We start from the raw sequence: 22,655 nt of genomic DNA on the forward strand, positions 1-22,655 counted from the left end.
GGGCAAATAACCCATGGGGAGACAGCTGAAACCTCAATGATGAAACGTTGGGGAGACAGAGTGTTGCCATCGGGAGCAGGGTCTTCACCACCTGCTGTGCTCCTGCTCTCCAGTCCCTTGAAGCTTAAAGGGAGGCTGTCTCCTCAAAGGGAAGAAGTGCCTGGAACAGAGCCTGTTGCTATCAGGTCAGAGTTTTTACGGCCTGTTCTGTTCCCCTTCCCTCCACTGTGGATTAGTTGGCTTTTGACAGGTATAGATATGTTGTATTCAATGGTCTGTTGTTTTCTCATATTGTAAACTGCTTTGAGTCCACACAGTGGAGAAAAATTGAGTAAAAGTATTGTTTGTGGGCTTCCTAGAGGCATCTGGTTGGCCACTGTGTGAACAGACTGCTAGACTTGATGGACCTTGGTCTGATTCAGCATGGCCTTTCTTATTTTCTTATTCATTCTTATTCTTATTTTCTTATTCATTGTATAATGCCAAGTCATTATTATAGCTTTGTCTTGGACTGCTGTACTAGGAACATTACGCTTATGCTATTGTAGGCATAAAGATAGCTGGTTCAGCTAAAGTGGGCAAACAAAACTATGCTAAAATATTGTCGAAGGCTTTCACGGTCAGAGTTCATTGGTTCTTGTAGGTTATCCGGGCTGTGTAACCGTGGTCTTGGAATTTTCTTTCCTGACGTTTCGCCAGCAACTGTGGCAGGCATCTTCAGAGGATTAACACTGAAGGACAGTCCGGATAACCTACAAGAACCAAAAAACTATGCTACTTTAGTAAGAGTTTTAAACAGAGGTGCCTTACTTCCATTTTCTGGTCAAGATAGACCATTCCATTAATACCAAAGCTTTCTATCATATCTGAATTTATCTTCTGAAATCCCAGATAGGATTAGGGAGGTGCTGTTTAATTTCTCCTTCTTCGTTTCAAATTTCCTGTATCACACTTTTCAACCACATCCAGATCATACAATTAATATATGCACAATCAGATCTTCTGAAGAGGTAGGCATGCCTAAATCCTCTGAAATCAATGGGGTCAGGCGATCTCAGGCGATCTCTACATAACATGTGGCTGCAGGTGCCCTGCTTCACACCTGAGAGCCCCCACAAACAAATGGTGGTGTTCTTAGTGGATGGTGAAAAAAGGAAATGAACAAGCCCAAGGAGCTTCTTACAAATTCCTAACAAGAAAAATTCAGGACCCCAAAATGAAAGAAAATATGTAACGACTGACAGAAATACTAATAAGTTCCAAGTGACATCACAAAGATAAAGCCATAAATGCATTCCAAATGAACTTCAAATAAGTTTGATAAACATGACAAATTAGGGGGCATTTTGTATTCCCTAAAACAAGCAGAATTTGAGGTGCAACCCTATCCTAAAAGGGATTACATCCTGTTGAATTCAAGACCTACTCCTGAGTGAAAGCAGAAATCAGGACTGCACTGCACATGCTCCTAGTGATATTAGTAAGAAGCAATATGAGGGGGCAAGCTCACGTTTAAAAAAAAAATCAGGTGTGTCCCACCGTTACTCTTATTTTCACCATGTTAAAAGTGGTGCTGCTGTTGAGATCCTTGGAGAAAACTAAGACTGCATTCCTATACACTTAACTAGGAGTAAACCCAATTTAATAAAGCTGGAGCATGCTTCTGAGTAAATGTGTGTTGGATCCCACAGCAAGCAATACAAAGTAGTAAGGTTGCCAACTCCAATTTGGGAAATTCGTGGGGATTTAAGGACAATGTTTGGGGACGGTGGAGTTTGTGGAGAGGAGGAACCTCAGTAGAGTATGCCATAGAGTCCACCTTTCAAAGCTGCCATTTTCTGCAGGGGGACCGGTTACTGCATTCTGAGAATCAGTTTTCATTCCAGGAGATCTCCAGGCTTCCACCTGCAGGTTGGCAACCCTACAAAGTAGTAGCGTTGATTTCTCCTTCCCCTCCGGTTGCTGTTTGCGATGTGTAAGTTCTAGTGGACTGATGAGTATTTCGGACCACACCATAAACTTTTTTTTAAAAAAAATATATAATTCCCTAGGAACTGTGTGTTATCAGCACCGGATCGCACTCCTATAAAAAGAAGAAAGAACGCCTTAATACCCGCGGGCGGAGGGAAGAGACTGAAAAATATTGCTGAATCGCAAACTGCTGGCAAATTATGAATCAAATGCCTGATCTGCGAAGAGTCGGTTTAGCCCTCTCCTATGAGAAACGCAACACTGATTCTCCCCCCCGTACCAAAGATTTCTTCGGCGCATTAATCCTGGGCTGGAAGCCTTTTCCCTGAACAGTCGCGCGAGCTGTGTACGTTAAAAGAAGTCCGCCCCCCTCGCAGCCTGCGGATCCCACGACGCAGAGTTCTAGAACGGCGTGTGCGTAGGAGGCGAACGTGCATACCTCCGCCCCCGGGGCACGAAAAGGGCTCCAAGCCACCCCACCCCCCTTTGAAAAAAAAGAGGAAAGAGGAGCGGCAGCAGCAAGAGCCAACTTTGCAAGAGTGAGAAAGCGGAAGGGTTTCGGCCCAGACGCACAACGGCCCGTCTCCCTTTCGCGCCGTGTACCCCACTGGGAAGCAGCCGCTCTCTTGCAACTCTCCCACATGCGCACACAGCGACGCGGCCGGTCTGTGTGCGCGCGCGCGAGCGTGTGAGAGCCTGTACAGCCGTCCACAATATCCCTCCGCGGTCGCGGCGCGCGTGTTGCACGGCTCTCGCAACTCTCCGGGAAGGAGCAAGCGAGTGGGCAAGGCCGGGAACTATTTTCGCCAAACAAGCTTCCATGGCGGGAGTTCGGCCTTTAGGGGAAGGGGGGGGGTGATCTTTGTTTCCCCCCTCCGTTGCGTGTTACCAGACGTGAGAATCCTGGTACCGTGTGGGCAAATGAAAGGCCTTAGAAAGGATGCCACTCGTCGCCTTCCTTCACGGCAATACACGAGAATTCAGAGTTGCTTTAACTTTGGCTCCAAGTATTATGCCTGGTGAACCTCCTTGTACGGCCACAGATTCTCCCGCAGCAGCACGAGAGAGTGTGCTGGAAGGCCGGGGGTGGGGAAAATAGTGTCCTCTATACCAAAACTGTTGTTGCCATAACTGAATAGAGTTTGCTGTGCAAACGAAGGGGAATTCCTGAGATTATTTTTTGGTTTTTTTTTAGGGGGGGGAGCAGAAAACAACCTTTCTTGCAGCTACTTTGCATGTAAGCACGCTCCTCGGCTCAGCAGAGAAAGAAACCGGGTCGAGGCTGCCGTCTCCCTCCGAGGCATTGACCCGAGGTGAAGCGGCTGAAGAGCGCCGCTGTGCCCGAGAGCGGAAGGGGCGATTCCTCCCCCCCCCCGCTCCCCGAGAGTCCCGCGTAGAAACTTGGGGTCCTGGGCCCAGGCTTCCCAACTGCCAATCCGGCATCGCGGCCCGGGCCTCCTTCCCTTCCCCTCGGAGAGTTCGCGGCGGAAGGAGCTCGAAGTCAACGCTTCCGCCTCATTTTCCGGCGCCGGGGATGTTGCCGCGCCTGGCGGGGATGGGGCGCTGCGACTGAACGTGCTCTGGAGGAGGAGGAGGAGGGGGGGGGGCTTCTGCCTACTTCTCCTCTCGGCTTGTTTTTCCTCCGCCACCGGCCGTGACGCATCCGCCCTCCCCCTTCTAGCCTCCGGGCTGCTCGAGAGCTCCCCCTCCCTCCTTCGCCTTCTCACCTTCCCTCCTCCCTCTTCCTCTCCGCCTGCGGCTGAATTAGTTCCCTCCTCCTCCGTGCAGCTTGGGCTTGCTTCTGGGGCAGGGGAGGGGCTTCCCCCCCTTCTTCTTTGCGCGCCCCCCCCTTTTTTTTTTCGGATTCCGCGGACGGTGCTGGTGTCTGGAGGAATTTCTGTGGCTGTTCTTTCCCTTCCTTGCCCCGGAGCGTGGAAAGGGGGAGAATTGGCTGCAGGGAGGAGGAGGGGGGAAGGGAAAGGAAAGGAGGCGAAGGCCACTGTGAGCTGCTGCTGCTGCAGCGGGAGATGTGGGGCTCTTGGTGCCGCTGCAGCGCAAGGACGCCACCGCGGAGCTGGGCTTCAGCTGGGAGGCGCTCCTAGTCGCCAGCCGCCGAAGGGAAGACCCGGGTGGTGGGGGGGGGGGTTTGCTGGGATTGCCGCCAGGAAGCGAGCGACCCACCTCTTGGACCGGCAAGAGACCTTCGATTTGGGGGGTGGGGGGGAGAGAGAGAGAAGGAAACTGCTTCTTTCGGGGCGACCCGAGGACCGAGGCCGTTCTGGCGGACAGGGGCAGATCTGGGGTTTGACAATGGTGAGGTTTCTGGCGAGCTCCTGCTGCGCCCTGGCTGCGTCGGTGCTGCTCCATCTCCGTCTCGGATCACGGTGAGGAAAAAATGAGCGAAGAGACGGCGAATTCTCACAACGAGTAAGTCCCGCTTTCCTCCGCGGGTTCGTGGGGCTGGGCAGACGCGCGTCCCTTTGCCTTTGGTCACCCTTCCCCGCCCGGGTCAGTTGCCCTGCTGCTCGTCTCGCGGATCTGTCGCTTGCCTGGCTTGTGTATTTAGGACTGGCCCTCTCTCCATAGGTAAACATGCGAGAAGACGTTCTCTTTCATGAAAATCAGTGTTTTTTTGGGGGGGGGTGAATAGGCATTGCAGGTCCAAAGTAATGGGGCTGTTCAGCAGTATGTTGGGGAGATGGCGAGTTGAATGGCGACTGGTGCCCTCCGTTCCCCTTAATTAAAACAAAAAAATCTTTTCATTGGTGTGTTTCAAATAAAAATAGCGTGTGGGAGCTTCATCCTGTAGGAAACTGCTCCTGAATTTTAATTGGATGAGTCAGTCAGTGTAAATACAGTGTTAAACCTTCCCCCAAAGCTTAATTTTTTAATGAGCTGTTAAGACTTCTTCTAAAGTGGCGGAGGGAATGAAGAGAATTTAATATTTTTAATGTGCTTAGCTTGGATGAAATCCATAGGGGGCATACGTTTTTACATCTACAGGCATCAAAAATACTTGTGAAAATGGAGTCTTGGACCTCACATATGTGCTGTTTTTGAAGTGTGCTAGTCTTGTCCTGAAATCTACCATTTCTTCTAAAGAATGAAAAATGTGTTTCCAGCGACTCTTGTATCCTGCCCTGTCAGAGGTTATTATTTTCTGCAGAATGAGTTGCAAATTAGTCACTTGCTCAGACATAGTTTGCAATAGTTGTGACTAACTCATACTCAGAAGGCAGTCTTAGGGTGGAATTAGCATACGGCAATTATTTTTCATGGTCTCCAAAGAATTAACTTGTATGATAAGAACAAATCCCTGTTTGAGTGGGGAAGGGGACATTTGTCACTTGTATATGTTCCTGCAAATAAAACCATAATTCCTTAAGAAGAGTCTGTAAAAAAATCAAGTTTCATTTTTTAAAAAACCCTCATTCCTGAGCCAGGATCACACAATAATAGGGACAAATCCTGAAAGGCAATATGTAAAGTACAAAGCATTACACTGAGCGAGTTGGTTGGTGAACTGCTGCAGTACCCATGGAACTGAGAAAGAAACAGCCGCCATATTTTCTTTTTTGTGAATCGCTCTAATTTGCATACCACAGTCTTCATTCATAAAAAAATAATTAAACCTTCACTACCTTTGACATTTGGGCGGACCTGCTTTGCACAGGGTGGGAATTTTACACAATGGACTGAAGAGTGCAGAAAATTCAAAAGCTAGGTTTTCCTGGATTATTGTATTGGAAAAACGCTGTTCCTGCTTGTTGACACTGTTATGTGGGAAATATCGGCTGGGGAAGTGCTGAGAGCACGTGATCTACTCCATTCATAAAATACCTGGCTGGCCATTCACAGTGCAATACACTGTCTACATGGAGCAACTTTCAGATTAGACTGGTTCTTTGAAGAAAGACACAGGCTTGTGTCAGGGTACATGCAGAAACACCATCTTGCTGGCCAATGTATGAACAGTGGTGCTTTTTGAATGAGAATGGAGAAACATTACTCAAATATAAAATTTTTCAATTGCTAGTTTCATTTTTGTAATCAGTCACATCAGAGGCCAGTATTTATAAAACATCTTAGTAAAGCAGTAAAAAAGTGTTATAGGAGTGGATTACCCTACAGTTTGAAAATGTATAGACATTTTGAACAGTTGTGCAGTTTTGGAGCCTTTTGTTTGTAGTCTGGTTTTTTGTCTCTTGAGTCGAACATGTTAACATAATAGACATATTTTTGAAGGAAAGCGTCCAGACTTTAAAACTTATACTTTCATTTTGTGTTGTTGGATCAGTCAGTATGAAAATATTGTATCCGTTAATCACAGAAGCAGACTGAATTTGCTTGCTGGAATCGTGTTCTTTGCTAGTGTTGAATATATGTTGTTGGGCGTCCTGTGTATAAATATTGGGGAAGAGGGAGTGAATAACGCTATTTGGACAAAGATGAACTAGGAATTAATGGATTTCTCCGCAAATTTATCAAATGTCAGTAACCTAAAAAAGTTATAATATCTGGTTACGGTATATAATGTGTTCTTGTTCGTTCAAATTATCATCTTTTGATTTTTTTTCATACTTCATGCTAGCATCATACATTGTAATGCAGAAAACACTAAAATATATTTCCATATTCTTGTAGCAATTTCCATTCCCTCTCCAATTGTGTTATCAGTCTGTATGATCATATTCTGGAGTTTTCATCTTACTAATGAAGAAATATTCTATATACATGGAGTTACTTAGATTTTTCTTATGAAGAGAATGTAGTAAGAAATACACAATTGCTACTTGTGCCATCTCTGATTAAAATGTAACCTTTTACTGAAATGCAGTTATCAGTAATTCTAATTATCAACAGTTCATGCATTGTTTTACTCTTCAAATCTCTTTGCATTCTAGCAAATTGTCTTATGCTGGATACGATTTGTCACTGAAGTCTAGATCGTGGCAGCTGGAGTTAATGAGCGGACACAGTCTAAATGGAAGACATTTATTTCTTCTTTTTTTGCAAATGTCATTGTGCAAAAGGCAGCTTGCACAGTTGACTTGCAATAATTTTTTTCTAGTTTTTCTTTTTGGAAAGGTGTAGGTCAGTAGGATTTTTTTTTTAAATGTGCGTATGCATCTCAATTTTTGCCATTAAAAAATTCTTAACACAATAGGAAACCACTAGATTGTTATCCTTTTAGTCTATTAGAAAAGGTGCTTATGGGTTTTAAAATGTTCTGCACGTATTAATATTTACAGCAGTAGCAGACATTTGCAATTTTTCCAATGTACTCCTGCGATGTTTCTCCTGCCCCCTTACCTTTAATATCCCGGGCTTTGGACAATTGTACCCTTTTAAATTGTTGGGTGGGTGGGTCAAAGTACTGTGGCAGTTTTATTTATTTAGGTAGATGATGTGTTCATTAAGTGGAAACTATTATAATGTATATCTGTATGATGATGCAAATTAGTTTCGCATTTTTTTTTAAAAAAAGCTTAAGTTACACCATTTTGTAAGCTCTTTTCTTGCTAAGTAAATATTTTAAGATCTAATATCATAGAAGTAATGGCGGTTCTTCAGACTGCCTGTGTGTTGTTGAGCTCTAAAGAGCCCTGCTATATGCAGATCCTTCAGGCTCTGGGACTACCTGCAATTTAGGTCTGTGTGCAAGGTTTTTTTTCCCTGGATCTCTTATGACTTGTGCTATTTCCATGGCACATAAGATTCCACCTAAAGATAGAGTTGCTTTAAATAACTACAATTAAAGCACTTATATTTCCATCTATGCTAAATATAATTATAGCCCAGATGCTATTCCTAAAAATATTTTATTGCTAGGGAGAAAGTGAGATCTTTAGTAACTTTTTCACACTCTAATCCTGTTCAGACGTTACTTTAGCCATTCAGATTATAATCGGTGAGAGACTGGGTGGGGTCTCAGCTCTTCTCGTTACCATGAATAGTAGACAGCTAGTGAACCTTCATTTTGAATGCAGGATTGCTCCCTAGGGCTGTATCATGGAACCTGCTAGAAGGCAGGATCTGTTACCCACAGGCAGAAAGAGATGGTGGTGTCTATCTCTTGGGAGAGGGAATGTGTGAGCCTGAGGCCCTCTGTCTAGTGGTAGGATGCCTTCAGACATATTGGTGGTTTGCTGCCAGGGCTACTTTCTGGGTCACGCTCTTATATTTGGATTGAGATAAATTTAGCATTGCAGAATGAACCGTTAATTCTGATGAACCTTTAATTCTGATTTTATTGACTGACCAATATTTCTTCTTGAGTATCTATGTCCCAGCTATGCTTGAAACAATGAAAACATTACTTAAGTGTGCATTTGTTGAAAAATCCAGTCTGTAATGCCATAAATGCTCATTGTTGATGATGCTGTATTGGGATTTTTATTACACACACACACACATAATATCCCAATACATCAACAATATATGTATTCATATATATATATGAAAATAGCTTTATTAACTCTGTACTTATAGTCAAAACAAATATCTCTATCCTCTCTTTAGGTTTTATTCATGCAAATAATCTTACTGTGTAGAATCATTGATTCTCATTTGATGTGTGTGCACCCCTTAATGTCATGTACGTAAATTGTATGTGATATGTACAGTCAGGTGAAGCACACTGATGCTTCATTTGCATAGTTTATAGAAGCATAAAAGCATTTGCCAGTGTGTATGCATAACAGCCAATATATGGTTAATTACAAGAGCTGTAAATATACATCGTTCATTGAAAATGTTTTAATTTAATCAGTTGGGGTTCTCATTTCTGTTTGTGGAAAGACGGGTGGTTAAAGGAGACACATAGTGCAATCCTATGGACAGTTGTTCCAGTCTAAGCCCATTGAAATGATTTTCATACAGAATTTTCTTCCATTGAAACCTATTGATTTCCATGAGCTTTAGAATGGAGTTACTCTACATAGGATATGCACTGTAAAACATGTATGATTGCTACCACATCTCTGCAACTAATGCTGGCTATAAATAGTAAAGTGTAGAAAACAATTAAAAATAAGCATTGAGATGGCTGATAAGATTTTTGCAAGGCAAGATTACTTAATTTGATCAAAAAGGAATGCAGAAATTCAGTTGCTGTGTCTCAAAGAACGTGATATCAATAAATTATAAATGTTGGCCCAAATTCTCTGAAATTAGTGAAATTTATACGCAGGGTTAAGTGCACACATGATTTGTTTGTGGGTATTTAGGACAAGCGTGAATTTTTAAATTTCTGCATACTGAAGCCCTAAATAAGAACCATCCAGTTTTCTGTGCTTGTGCTGTGTAGAAATAACCATGGGTCATTGTACAGCTTATATAAGGTGGTGGGAAATGCATGAGGTTTTCAGCTCCGGAAGACTCCCAAGTATACAGTGACCTGCCCATTTTGATGCTGCTGCATAAGAAATTTATTTTGAACATGAACTGTATATGGAAGCAGTGTCTGAAACCTGACATTAATTTTTTTAAATGGCCTAAATCCTATGATGTCCCAGTGATTTAATTCAAACTGTTGATCGAGTCTTGTAAAAGGCATGTGCTGTTCTTATTCTGCTTTGAATTCTGTCTTGCATGGAGGCCAAAGTGGGCTCCCATGTATACTGGAGCCTTGCTATGTGTGGGAGTGAAAGTTGGACAATGAAGAAAGCTGACAGGAAGAAAGTCGATTCATTTGAAATGCGGTGTTGGAGGGGAGTTATACTGTGGACTGCCAAAAAGGCAAATCAGTGGGCTTTAGATCAAATCAAACCTGAACTGTTCCTAGAAGTTAAAATGACTTAACTGAGGCTATCGTACCTTGGTCATATTATGAGAAGACGAGTCACTAGAAAAGACAATAATGCTCGGAAAAGTTGAAGGCAGCAGGAAAAGGGGAAGACCCAACATATGAGATCAAGGAGGCCACGGCCCTCAGTTTGCAAGACCTGAGTGTTAATGATAGGATGTTTTTGAGGTCATTAATTCAGAGGGCACCATAAGTCATAAGTGACTTGTCAGCACTTAACACACACACTCACTTATATCTAGAAAGCAGCCAATTACTTAGTTGAGCTCACACACAGTATTCAAACAGCGCTTTCCAGAATATCTTAAATATTTTTCTTACAGATCTGAGTGGAGGGGAAATGGGTATTATAGAAAAGTTTCCAAAACAATAGGAATGTGATAATAAAATCCTGTGTTTGGTTCTCCTGGAATTAACATTTGGACTCTTAACCAGTCACTTAACAGTATAATAGTCAGTGGTCACAGTTTGACTTCCTGCTACTTTTTTAGATTATGAAGGCAGTTCTGCTGAAACGGTTTTAAGAAATGTTGCAATTGATATGCAGTTTGGACTGTTGAGTGTACAGAATACTTTGTTCTTAGGAGTCCCTCTCTTGAATATTTTCAATTTTAAACTTTTTAGATGAATGAAGAGTAGTTCAAGTTCATGAAAATAGGCAACAATGGATGAATGGGGATGTACGTAGAAGGAAACCAGGACCTGAGCCAAGGGGTATAGAACATTCCGCTTCAGTGAAGTCCTATTTTCCCTGTTTCCAACAAACCCTAGTTAGATTTTTAATGTAGTAGTGTAGCAACAAGCGTTGTGTACATGTTTTCCCTGAAAATATTATCTAGAAACCAACTTTTCCAAAATCTCATATTCTTGGGATGCTATTTATATTAGGCACTATATTTCATATTCTGCTGGGTGAGCTTGGCCAGTGTCAAATAGGAAATGTAACATTATTAAACAATGATTAGATTTTAAGGAATATAATGAGATGGCCTTTTAGATGCTGTTCAGCAATGTTAGAAATATTTGGTGGGGTGCAGCAACCACTAAAATGGAGGAGATGAAATTGCTCTATCTAGAGGTTGAGTTACCAGTAAAGAATATTGTGATGACCAGGAGATGGCAAGGAACTGTCATAAATAGGGAAGTGTTAAAGCCAGCAGCTTGTGAACCGAAAAGGAGGAAACTCTAGCAGTTAATGCGTCTGCCTCTCAGATAATGGCAGGAAAAAGTGACTTGATGAAGTTGTGAAAAGCTTCAGAACTGAATCTGGCAGATTTATCCCTGAGAATTGGGGTCATGACTGCATTCTTGGGCATCCTTGAGTTATAGAGAGAGAGGTTTCAGCTACAAACTTTCTATGCTGCATGGTACACCCCAAATTCTGAAGACTTCTTGCAGTGAGCTTCTGTTAGGATAGAGAAAACATTATGCAAACCATCCTGTGAGCACTTCTGCAAAATACATACTAATATGTACCTGTGTGGTTACTTTTTGTTAGCATTGCCTCCAAGAAAAGGGAGCAAATTTGTTCAAACTAATGACATGAAATAAGAGCAGGGAGGCATGGATTTCTCAATATCCAAATTTTCATGGGAAGTAGTTTACATTTCTTCCTGTGATATGGCATAAGATGTCATAGGAACTATTTGTCACATCTTGTAATATAATAGGCCCAATATAATATAGGCGGTCCTATAGCAAGGTCGCAGGCAGGATGCCATTGCAGTCTTCCTGTTTGTGGGCTTAGAGGACACTGTGTGAACATAATGCTGGTCTTGATGGGCCTTTGGTCTGATCCAGCATACCTCTTAGGGTGCCCATAGAATGCTGGACTTCTCGCATACATCTTCCCCCTGGATATATTTGTAGGCACAATATTCTGCAATGTAGGCCAGTATTCTGCAGGTATGTAATATAGGGTGGTGCTATGTATGTGTTGAATGGCTTTTTTTCTACGTTGCAACATTCTGTATTACCATCCTCCCCACACACAGAAAGTGGGGAGGGGCACTCTAAGGTTTGAATTAGTGTGAATTATGTGCCTCATGAGAACATTGGTCTTTCATCCTTTGAAAGTGTTTGCAGCTTGCAGTTGGATTGCAGGTGTTTAGACTTGCATGACTCATGATTTATATACTGTATACAAATCTTAAAATTGTTGCCAAGGCCATGCTGAGGCCCTAGGCTATATCATGTTTAAAAGTCTCTATCACATTACCACCCCCCAATGATACTTCAGTACTTTTTAGTAATTTCTTTGTATTTGGAATCCTCTCATAATCTGAGGCTCTGAGACATAGTTTACTTAGCTTGTCTATAAATCCAGTTCTGCTTATTGATTTAACATGCTACGAATAGGAAAAAAATCTTGCAGCTCCCATTGCTTCTACAGAAGAGCTGACATGCAAAAATATTAGATGTTGAATGCTCTGACTGCCCTAAGAATAATATTCAAACCAGTCAAGCCCAATTTAAGGACTAGTTTGTTCCAGGTGGATTGGTTGGCTTTAAAGTGCTCATGTAGTTGAATTGTGTCCATTTTTGTGATATTATCAAGGCATTATTAATATTTAACTTTAATGTTTAAGCAAAACAATGGTGTTAGTAAATCACTTTATACTGATTTTGAGCAGTGTGCATTCAGTTTTTGAGCAGTGTGCATTCAGTAGAAAATAAGATGAGCTCAAAAATTTTAATTCTGAAATATAGGCCTTTAACTATATAACAGTAGTTTGGCATTTGCTGTCGTTGCAACTGAACTTCATTTAAAGGGAGAAAAGTGACTATGCAATCCTATGAAGAGCTACTGCATTCTAAGCCCATTTATTTAATTGCATTTTGACTGGAGTAACTCTATACATGGTTATAACATTATTATTAAAAGTTCACTATAATATAGTTGAGCTTTTACCCCTAACTGATTAAACTATGAAGTGAAATATGCTGTTTCTTACCTTAGTTTCTTAAGCTTTAAACATCCTTTCCAAAACTATGTACACATACCTATCTATGCTCATGGTACGTTGCTATGGTAATGTGAAAATTTCTGCATGGTTAACAACCCAATGTCAGGTAATGGAGGCTTTACAAAAGTAAGTTCTGTTAAGGATTTGCCTAGGGCACTGAAAAATAGAATGCCCATAAAAAGCTACTTACCATAAAGAAGTATTTAGGTGGAATAGGATTTATGCAGTTTGTGAAGTCTTCTGGTCTGTTAATTGATATGGCTTGGTTGGAGACTTCACAGTTGCAAACATTCAAGGTAGGGGATGCTGCAACATATTTTTCTTTGCTACACTGTATAATGTGGCTCATGATTTACTAACCATATTAACTTTTAGCAGCTGACTTTTTCTTCATGTTGTTGCAAGCACATTCAGCTACTGCATCCCTTACATTTTAGAAGACCATGTGTTTTATAGATCCTACTTTGTATTTGTGGGGAATTGTGAACTGGCGATGTTTTATTTTAGTAAAATCATCATTGCACGATGCATTAAATCAGCATCAGAGGGAAAAATATGTTCCAGGATTTCAGAGGGTAGCTGTCTGCAGTAAAACAGCAAGATTCTGAGGTGCTACTGGACTCTAATCTGACTGCCCTCAGATGGTGGAAAGGATATTGTCTTTTCCAGTTTGATAAAAAACTAACAGATAATTCAGGTGATATTGTGGAGAGTGACAGTGAAACTGATGTACCTCAGTGACATCCTGAGAAGAGAGTCTGTTGAAATGGATAACCATGGCACATCATGTATAGTTCTCTGGGTGTATGAAAATCAGTGTCTTTACAGTTTTCAAGGCCTTTGGGGTTGCTTTAAAATTTAAATAATGTAAGGGAAGTACATAAGAGCCCCTTGGTGCAGAGTGGTAAGCTGCAGTACTGCAGTCAAAAGCTCTGCTCACGACCTGAGTTCGATCCCAACGAGAGTCAGTTTCAGGTAGCCAGCTCAAGGTTGACTCAGCCTTCCACCTTCCGAGGTCAGTAAAATGAGTACCCAGCTTGCTGGGGGTAAAGGGAAGATGACTGGGGAAGGCACTGGCAAACATAGTCTGCCTAGTCAACGTCGGGATGTGACGTCACACCATGGGCTTGCACAGGGGACTACCTTTACCTTTAAGGGAAGTACATGCTGTATTGTCTTACATTTTTACAAGGTATTATTTGAAGAAAAGTGACTTCCACATAAGGCTTTGATTTTATTTTTTCCCTAATATTTCAATTCAAATGTTTATTGCTACTGGTACATAAAATTAACATAGGATACTTTTAAAACAATTGTTTTATTTAATGCCAGTCTCTCCTGAGGGATGAAAGTGTAGGACCTAGGTTGGTTAATGAAGGGGGGGGGGATGAAAAAGAGAAAGCGGTGTCTCTAGCCCACTGGTTTCCAATTCTCCTAACCATGGGGAATTACCAGTAAGCAAGATAAAGATAGAATTTCAAAGCAGCTCCCCAGATCCTATAATCACCTTGTACCAGTCACAAAAAGAACTCAAAATATAAGGTTTATTCATGGGGGAAGGTTCAAGTGGGACACACACAAACACACGCACACACACAACTCACTTAGGCAGCACAATTTATAATTTGAACCACAGATACTTTATTCTTTGAGGCCTGTCAGAGAGTCTTTCTTGCAGCTTGGATGGCTCTCTGTCCTGCTTCTGATGTAGCTCTCGTGAGGCTTCTCCTCAGGCTCCTCTGTCCTCTCCACAGGACACTCCTTCTCCTCAGAAATCGTTTTTTCTCCCTCCCCAGACACCTTCTGCTGCTCCCTCTCAGGGGAAAACAACTTTTCCCCTCACCTATTGGACCAGGGGCTACATCCATAGGAATATACTTGTATTAAAACCATTCATGAGGTAGAAGACTGGGAAAAACGCAACACTTGCCCTTCCCCAAGTTAAACTTAATGTATTTAAATGGTAGATTTTGCACACCTGTGGAGAAATAAAAATACTGACACGCACCCCAGAATGGCTATTTTGTCATGCTAGCTGATGAGCTCTGCTGATGTCCATCTTTTCCAGCATCCTGTTTCGTGCAGTAGCCAACCAGTTACACTGGAGGGCCAACAAACAAGGTATGGAGGCCAAGGCTATCCCCTCATGCTGCCTCCTAGCATTGATACCCCGAAGGTTGCTACCTCTGTATTTTGAAGTTCCCTTTATTTACCATGGCTAGTAGGCATCGGTGAACCTATCCTCCACTAACCTGTTTAACCCATTTTAAAGCTATCTGTAGCCAACACTACATCCACTGGCAGTGAATTCCACAAGTTAATTACTCATTGAATAAATAAGTGCTGCATTTTGTCTGTGTCCCAGTCCTGTGAAAATGTCACCTGTGATATTTGGGTGTCCAACATTGGGGGGAAAATGCAGAGCATCATTATGTGTTATATCCCTTGAGGCTATGCAAAGCAGTACAGGCTCTAGGTTTTGGAGAGTTATGCCATCAGCCACACATTTTCCCTCTTCCTCATAGTAAATCCCCACTGCTGCCTAGAGAGAGGTGAAACTACTAACTCCCGTCGCTACTTGATCATTTGAGTATTACAGGCAATCAAGTTGTAACAGCAAAAAGGTGAAATAAGAGGGTCAGGGAGCACCAGGGGTTGACACTGGCACTCTTCAATACCATGTTCCATTTTACTAAGTTTGCTTAACTAAAAGTAGATGCTCTTATATTACTGTATAAATGCAACAGTAAGGCATAACTCCACCATTTTTTTATTCCAGGATCTCTGAGACAAATGGCTAATGCAGGAGGAAGGCTGTACAATAAAATTTGTAATCAGTTTAGCTGCTTGGTTATTGTAAGAGAGGCATTGACTCAGAGTATTAATAAATAAAAACCTGTTTTGAAATGCTACAAATTGAATTGTTAAACTGTTTAGTATTTGAAGTCGTGAGGTTCATTACTGGTTCTACTTTTGTAAATTAACAGAACTGCACAGAGCTATAACACAATCTATTATGACATAGTGATACAAATTCTGTATATTAAATTTATAGTTGTATTCATATAGATTTATGGTGGGTTGGATTATATGCTGTTGTCTTTGTATGTCCGTTATATACATTGTATATAATATCTCATTTTCGAGCATTGTTTTATCTTCAGGTTTTTGGAAAATGTTTGAGAGAATTTTTGAGGATTAAACAGTATCCAAACTAGAGTAGCAATGTGTGCACATGTGTAGGCATTGGGGGAGGGGACTTCAGTTAAAAAAAAAAAAGGTTCCAGACATTGTCTGGGTACTTCCAGGAAAAGAAGCAAGAGGAAGAAAAAGAACCAGAAAGGGAATGGAAGCAGCAGCCAGTGCCAAGAAAAAGGAAAAAAGGAATTTTTTTTTGGGGGGGGGGAGCAATTACCCTTGGTAGAGGAAGGGGAAACTAGGAGATGGAGCAAATAGAAAGTAGGGGTAGATGCAGGGACAACATTGTAAAAGTTGGAAATGGGGGGGCAGAATGGGGATGGTTCAGGGTCAGTGGCCACAATAAAGGGAAGAATGAGATTACCCCTCACGAGTCTTTGCAGACCACCAACTTGCAATAGGTATTACATAAGGTTATGGTAGCATTAAACGGTGCAATTATGAGGAGGACACTTTGGCGATCCCTTGTATTTTTGAAGATCTGACCCTCGGAGGTTCCTGAGACTCTCAGGGGCTTGAGCATGTTGATTTCTCTCTCTTCCTTCCCCCTACTCTTTGTCTTTAACTGGCTTTCAGCTGCTGTCTATATTCCATTCCTTTTGAAGAATATTCAGTCCACATGTATTTTCTTTTGATTAAATTACGAAGTCATAAACTAGTTTACAAAGAGATATATGACTTCAGTTAACCACGTGGCGATTGCTGTAACATGATGGAGGTTATTTTTGCCTGTATGGACTACCTCAGAAATTTTGAGGAAGCATGAACTGGTTCTTCGAACACATTATTCCAGTCTCTGTTTCTTTCAGACAGATTGTGAGTGTGCAGGTAGGAACATGGACATTTTATTTATGTAGAGTATCTGCTATTTTAGGTGCTTTTATACATACTAAACAGTACTGGTAAAAGATTTAAACAGACCATTTTGGCTGGCTGTTTATGTATCACAAAGTGGGTGCTGTCTATTGCTATCACCAACAAACTGCTACCACAAAAGACAGCAATTTGCTCAAGTTACAACAGAAGCTACAGAGATCAGGGAAGAACAGAGTTAAGACTATTTAAAAACCAGAAAAATAGTTTGAAATCTTCTGTCTGGGAGACTCAACAACAATCAACTTTATGTTCATGTGAATTCACCATCTAATATTTCAGTATGTTAATAGCTAACATAATATTTTAGTGCAAAAAGGAACCTTTCAATTAATATAGAAAACCAAACTATTAACCCCCCATTCATTTAAACATAAAAACCGTGAAAAAACATAACTACATGAGGCTCATGTTTATGCCAGTTCTAAGTTTGGGCCCTGCCGTGGACATTTTAAAGGGTGCAGCTGATGTAATGAACAATTACCACTTCCATATGAAACCATGAAATTAAACTCCAACAAAACCAAAATATCCCAGTAACTATAGTCCTGTATTTTCTCTCATAGGACCATTGTGGTTTAACATTTATGTGAAACTGCTGGGTGCAATAGTTGGTAATAATTGAAGTGGGTTGCTGTCATTAAGCCAGTGCCTCCTGGCCTTGGTTTATTAGTAATCCTAGCAATTGGGGATCCCACTCCTAGTTCACAATGGATTTCTGGAAACGGTTAAGTCACTGAGGGAAACAAGCTGGACTAAAGCCAGACAAGACAGAGGGGGTTACCGCACTTGTATTCCCAGTCATGTATTAGGAGTTTGAAAATGTTATAAAAAATACTGTTCGCACTTTGTTTGGCCCCTTTAGCTGTGAAGACGTCTTCCAACCATTTATAATCTGTGGTATCCAAAACCCTTTTAAAGTGATCTTTTTATAACATTTTCAAACTCTTAATACATCGCTGGGAATACAAAGTGCGGTAACCCCCAGAGATGATAACAGTAGAGGGTCCTAACACTTTTAAAGTATTTAATGTTGATGGGGTTGTAGTTGCCCTGACAAGTAAGGTTATACAGCTGGGGTGAAAACTTGAACCCACTGATTGATAAAAAGATGGTAATTAAACCAGTCTATGAGCAGACACTTGTAGACGTAAAGGATCTGGCCACCACTACCCATACCTTGGTTGCAATATTGTTTTTGCTTCTGTGACCAACTCAGGGTCTGATTTTTGACCTTTAAACCCCTTCTTGGCTGGGCCTTGCATTTAACTCCTCTGATCTTCGCACATCCTGTTTATTAAGTGTCCTAGGAATTGTGTTCCAAAGGAGATTTCTGACATATTATACTTTTGTGTTCTCTCATAGAAGAGATTTGTTTTCAGATTTTAACCATTGTTAAAAGATTGGTAGCACCCTTTAAGCTTGTATTCTGCTTCTTAAGCTCCTTCCTCTCTTTTGCTAGAGTTCACACTTTGGACTTTCCAGCACTAGCCATTGTCAACATGGTGCCTAACTAAATTTTATTTTGATTAGTTTGTAACCAGTCTCAAACTTTGATTTCACCTTTAAACTTGGGGCATAAGGAATAAGCAAGCAAGATTGAGACAGTTTGCATCTACAGAAACTAGCACCTCTCTTCACTGAAATTAAAGAAAACCTGTAAACTTCCCTGATTAGGCAGTGCGGGGAAAGGGCGGGATAGAAGTCTGATAATTTTTAAAAAAATAGTAGTTCCTAAACTTGCTTATCAATTATTGATGTACACCCAACCTAATTGACTATGTGCAACTACTTATTTTTGTTACATTCTGTTACTGCTGTGTTGTGTATTAAAACTATAGTTCTTTAACTCATATCTTGTCTTATTTATAAATAAAAATAGTTTACAGTTGCTGCTAAATAGCCAGTGCAGATCAGATACAGTACAGCTACAATTTTTTAAAAAATGATAAATTATAAATTCATGATGATGCAAATTTCACATAAATAATTTCCAACAAGATTTCCAACCATAGATACAGAATGCAATAGGTCTAGCACATATGATTTGATTTATGTTTAACATGAGAAGCAAATTATGTTATTTGCAGCCGAACTGCAGATTATCTGCAAACATCAATCTTATATTGTATTCCTGACATGGTCTTATTTTACAATGAGATTGTGCACATTTTCTGAAAGGAAGCTAAGATTTATTTTTACAAAAAGTTATATGAAAATATAACATTGGATTTGAATGTCAGTAACTTTTACATTTACTATCTGATCCATTTTAGACTTCAGATTATAACTGACTCAGTTTGAGGCTGCGTAGAGTTGCTAAAATGGCTTAGACAATGTAGCATCAAGATAACTGGTTAATTTTGTAATGAAATCTATTTTCTGTGGGGAAAAATAGGAAGTGGGGGTGATGGTGACTAAATTAACAACAAAATAATAATAAGTGTATTTGCCAGTAATTTTATTTTAAAAGTATTGCATCATGATTCTGAATTACTTGTGTGCCATCTGTATAGAAGGAAGAAAAATATTCATTTTAACTTTGATTGCACATATACCTCAAAACACCTGTCCTTAACTTGCTAAGCAATGCTCACTGTATATTGCTTTTCAAAATGTTTGCTGTTTTTCTTGGCTTGCTAAAAGTTCATTACAACTATATAGGACAGTATCAGATATAGCAGTTTAAAATTTTTATTTCACAACTGTAGTTTGTGTTATTCCTAGTATCGTATAAGAAAAGTCTTATGTCATCCTGCCAAGAGGCCAACAGCTCCTGCTTTAGGACTGGGGGAGGGCCAGGGAAGGGGGTCTATGGCAGCAACAAATCACTGTGGTGTAAGCTGGGTAAATACAAGAACCTAGAGATGCATGGAATAATTGCCTTACAAAAAAAGCAAAATCTGTTGCACACTTGTAGAACTTATCCGCTGTAATGCTTGAATGCTGTTTGCCTCTGTGAGAGATGGACAGGCCGTGGGGAAGTAGTAGTGGTTTGGTTATGTGCCCGCCATGGTTATTACATTATTGGTGACTTTTTCTCATTGCATCCAAGACCACACTGGTAAAATGAAGAGGTAACATATGAAGGAAGAACCACATGAGCATCAGTGTTCTTGAATCCGTCACCCTTCCTCCTGGCTTCTCCCCAGTGAGGCTTCTTCATTTCCTGGAGTACCAAAGTAGTGTAAGATGAAGCCTTTTATTAGGCAGCAGGAGCATCATGTTGCTTTGGTAATATATTAATCTCCCCTAAGGAAGTGTAAAGGTGTATGCACATGAGTTTCCATGCTGATGAATAAGACTGCACAATAAGTGTATCTGACTTGTTAAATGCACAGTTCTGCCAACTCTGCTGTTTCGTGTCAATATGTGCCATCTGGGCCCAGACCCACATTGGTACTAGGTTAGCTAGTGTTGCTTTGAGACCAAATGTTGCCTTTTAGACTGCCACTGATTTTTGTCAGGTAGTTGTACCATATGACAGACGGTAAGGTGATTGAAAGCCACAGCAGTTCTAAATGGCTACAGAATAACACCTTTATTTATTTGAATATTTTACTGTGCTTGTCTTTCCAATAGGCTTACCACACCATTCTCCCCCTTCTCCATTCTAAACTCCCAGCAACCCTGTGGGGTGGATTAGGGTGCCAAGTTGTTTTCTGTTGCTCAAGAAGGTCGGGCCAGAACCAACGGGTTGAAATTAAATCAAAAGAGTTTCCGTCTAGACATTAGGAAGAATTTTCTAACAGAGCGGTTCCTCAGTGGAATAGGCTTCCTCGGGAGGTGGTAAGCTCTCCTTCCCTGGAGGGTTTTAAGAAGAGGTTAGATGGCCATTTGTCAGCAATGCTGATTCTGTGACCTTAGGCAGATGATGAGAGGGAGGGCATCTTGGCCATCTTCTGGTCACTAGGGGTGTGGAGGGGGGAGGTAGTTGTGAATTTCCTGCATTATGCAGGGGGTTGGACTTGATGGCCCTGGTGGTCCCTTCCAGCTCTATGAGAATGAGTGACTGTCCCAAGGTCATTCAGCAAGCTTCCATGGCATGTGTGGGGATTCAAAACTGGGGTCCCAGATTCTAGTCTATCTCTGTAACAGCTATTCCATGTTGGGTCTCTTGACTGTTTAATTCATGGCTGTAGATCAAAATGTCCCACTGTTTCATGTGACCTCAATTAGATATAGATGATTAATGTGGTAAAGCTCTGAAAATATCCTAAGGTACTAATTCTTGATATTGTACAGATAGCTAATATACGAAAACCATTTCCCCATCCTAATTCCCACTCTTTTCAAATACAGCATATTAGTACCTCTCATTGGCAGATGGGGTCCTGAACATTGTCAGGAATTTTTTTAATGTGTTTTAGAAATGGTGAGGAGATAGTTCCTTACCCTATGGCAAGAAAACCAGTTTAAGGATCCATCTACTGAGTGTCCATTTTGTAACCATTTTGAAATCAAGAAATGGTAGCACTCCCACTCCTGATTAAAATATGGAACAAACCATGACTTGTGTGTTTGGTTTAATCTTAATTCCTGTTTGTCTCCCGATTTAGCATCCATGATAGGCGATTTGGCAAAGGCTTCTCTTATTCATGAACATCAAGGCCCCACCCTGGTGGTTTGCTGTGAAGATTTACCACTCCAGCACTTTGACAACACACTAGGCTATGTAGACCTACCATGTGGTTGGTTGGTAGAGAAGATACAGTGTGCCACCTGATCAAAATATTTCTGCTAAGGATAGATATAAGAATGGGTGTTGGACCTGGAAATACTAGTGATTATTTTCATTACTTTCCAAATACTTTAAACATTTAGGAATGAGTGGTGCACAGATATTAGCAGTGTTCTTACAAGTATGTTTCTCCAAAAAAAATTACACTGAATTCAGTGAACTTGCATATTAAATAGTATTGCAACATACGAAACTAAACCACATGAAAATGCAAATATCATACATGTCTCTGCTGACTTAAAAAAAATTCAGACGTCTGCATGGGCCTGAGAGACAGCCTAAACCTTTTCCCACTGTCCGTTTTCCTATTCAAAATCCCTGTCCCTACAGCCGCTTTTATTTCCGGTGGGGAGGATGATAAAGCTATGTGCATCTTTTCCCCTGAAAGCAGAAAAGCAACTGGAAGAGCAGTTTGAGTGGGGGGGAAACAATTGAAGAGGAAAGAGTTGAGCAGTCTTTTTCGCCACTCCCCCAGTCATCTGCTAAAGCCTGCAGCTGTTTCTGGTTTTGAAAAAAGAATGTAAGGGAAGCATTGCATGCAATTGCACTTATTGTTAATGAATTGTGTTTCTCATGCTGGGTGAGCATTCAATTCCCTGTGGGGGAGAGCATGTGTGCAAATGTGGTTGTAAGCCTATAAATAGTCAACAAGGCTTAGGCTTTCCATTGCTAGGGCTCACAATCTTAATAAGATAGTTTAATGGGAAGAACGCAAGGGTGCAAGCTTCTGGCTACTGTGGATGCAGTTACCTCAGCACAGAGACAGTGAGTTGGAAAGGGCCAAGCACGAGAGGTTTAAAGAATGTGTATGTGTAGATACTAAATAAAAGGCAGGATAAATGTAATTAAGAAAAATATACCTCACATCCACCAACATAATGTCATATTTTAACTACTGCTTCACAGACTCATAAAGTGTATCAAATTAAGAAAAAAATCAGTTGGACCGTAGTTAAAACTGCTGCATGTCAGGGGAGTTGAAGAATTTATTCTACTGTCCTGCTTTCTGGCCTAGCAGCTCTCAAAAAAGTTCACAAAATAACCATTACAGCATAAAAAGGCTCTGAAATAGCATAATGTCCTAAAACAGCAATAAAAA

General features: G+C 41.0%; 1 protein-coding gene across 1 annotated transcript in view; it reads left to right on the plus strand.

Moving 5' to 3' along the window:
* Positions 1-4,265: 4,265 nt before the first annotated feature.
* The window catches only part of SPRED1 (sprouty related EVH1 domain containing 1), a 69,999-nt gene continuing 51,609 nt past the window's right edge, over positions 4,266-22,655 (plus strand). Inside the window, exon 1 of the mRNA XM_056850868.1 lies at positions 4,266-4,398. Within this exon, the coding sequence (XP_056706846.1) occupies positions 4,367-4,398 (32 nt within the window). The 5' untranslated portion in view covers positions 4,266-4,366. The remainder of the gene's footprint in view (positions 4,399-22,655) is intronic.

The sequence above is a fragment of the Euleptes europaea genome, chromosome 6, assembly GCF_029931775.1.
Source record: "Euleptes europaea isolate rEulEur1 chromosome 6, rEulEur1.hap1, whole genome shotgun sequence".
Classification (NCBI taxonomy): domain Eukaryota; kingdom Metazoa; phylum Chordata; class Lepidosauria; order Squamata; family Sphaerodactylidae; genus Euleptes; species Euleptes europaea.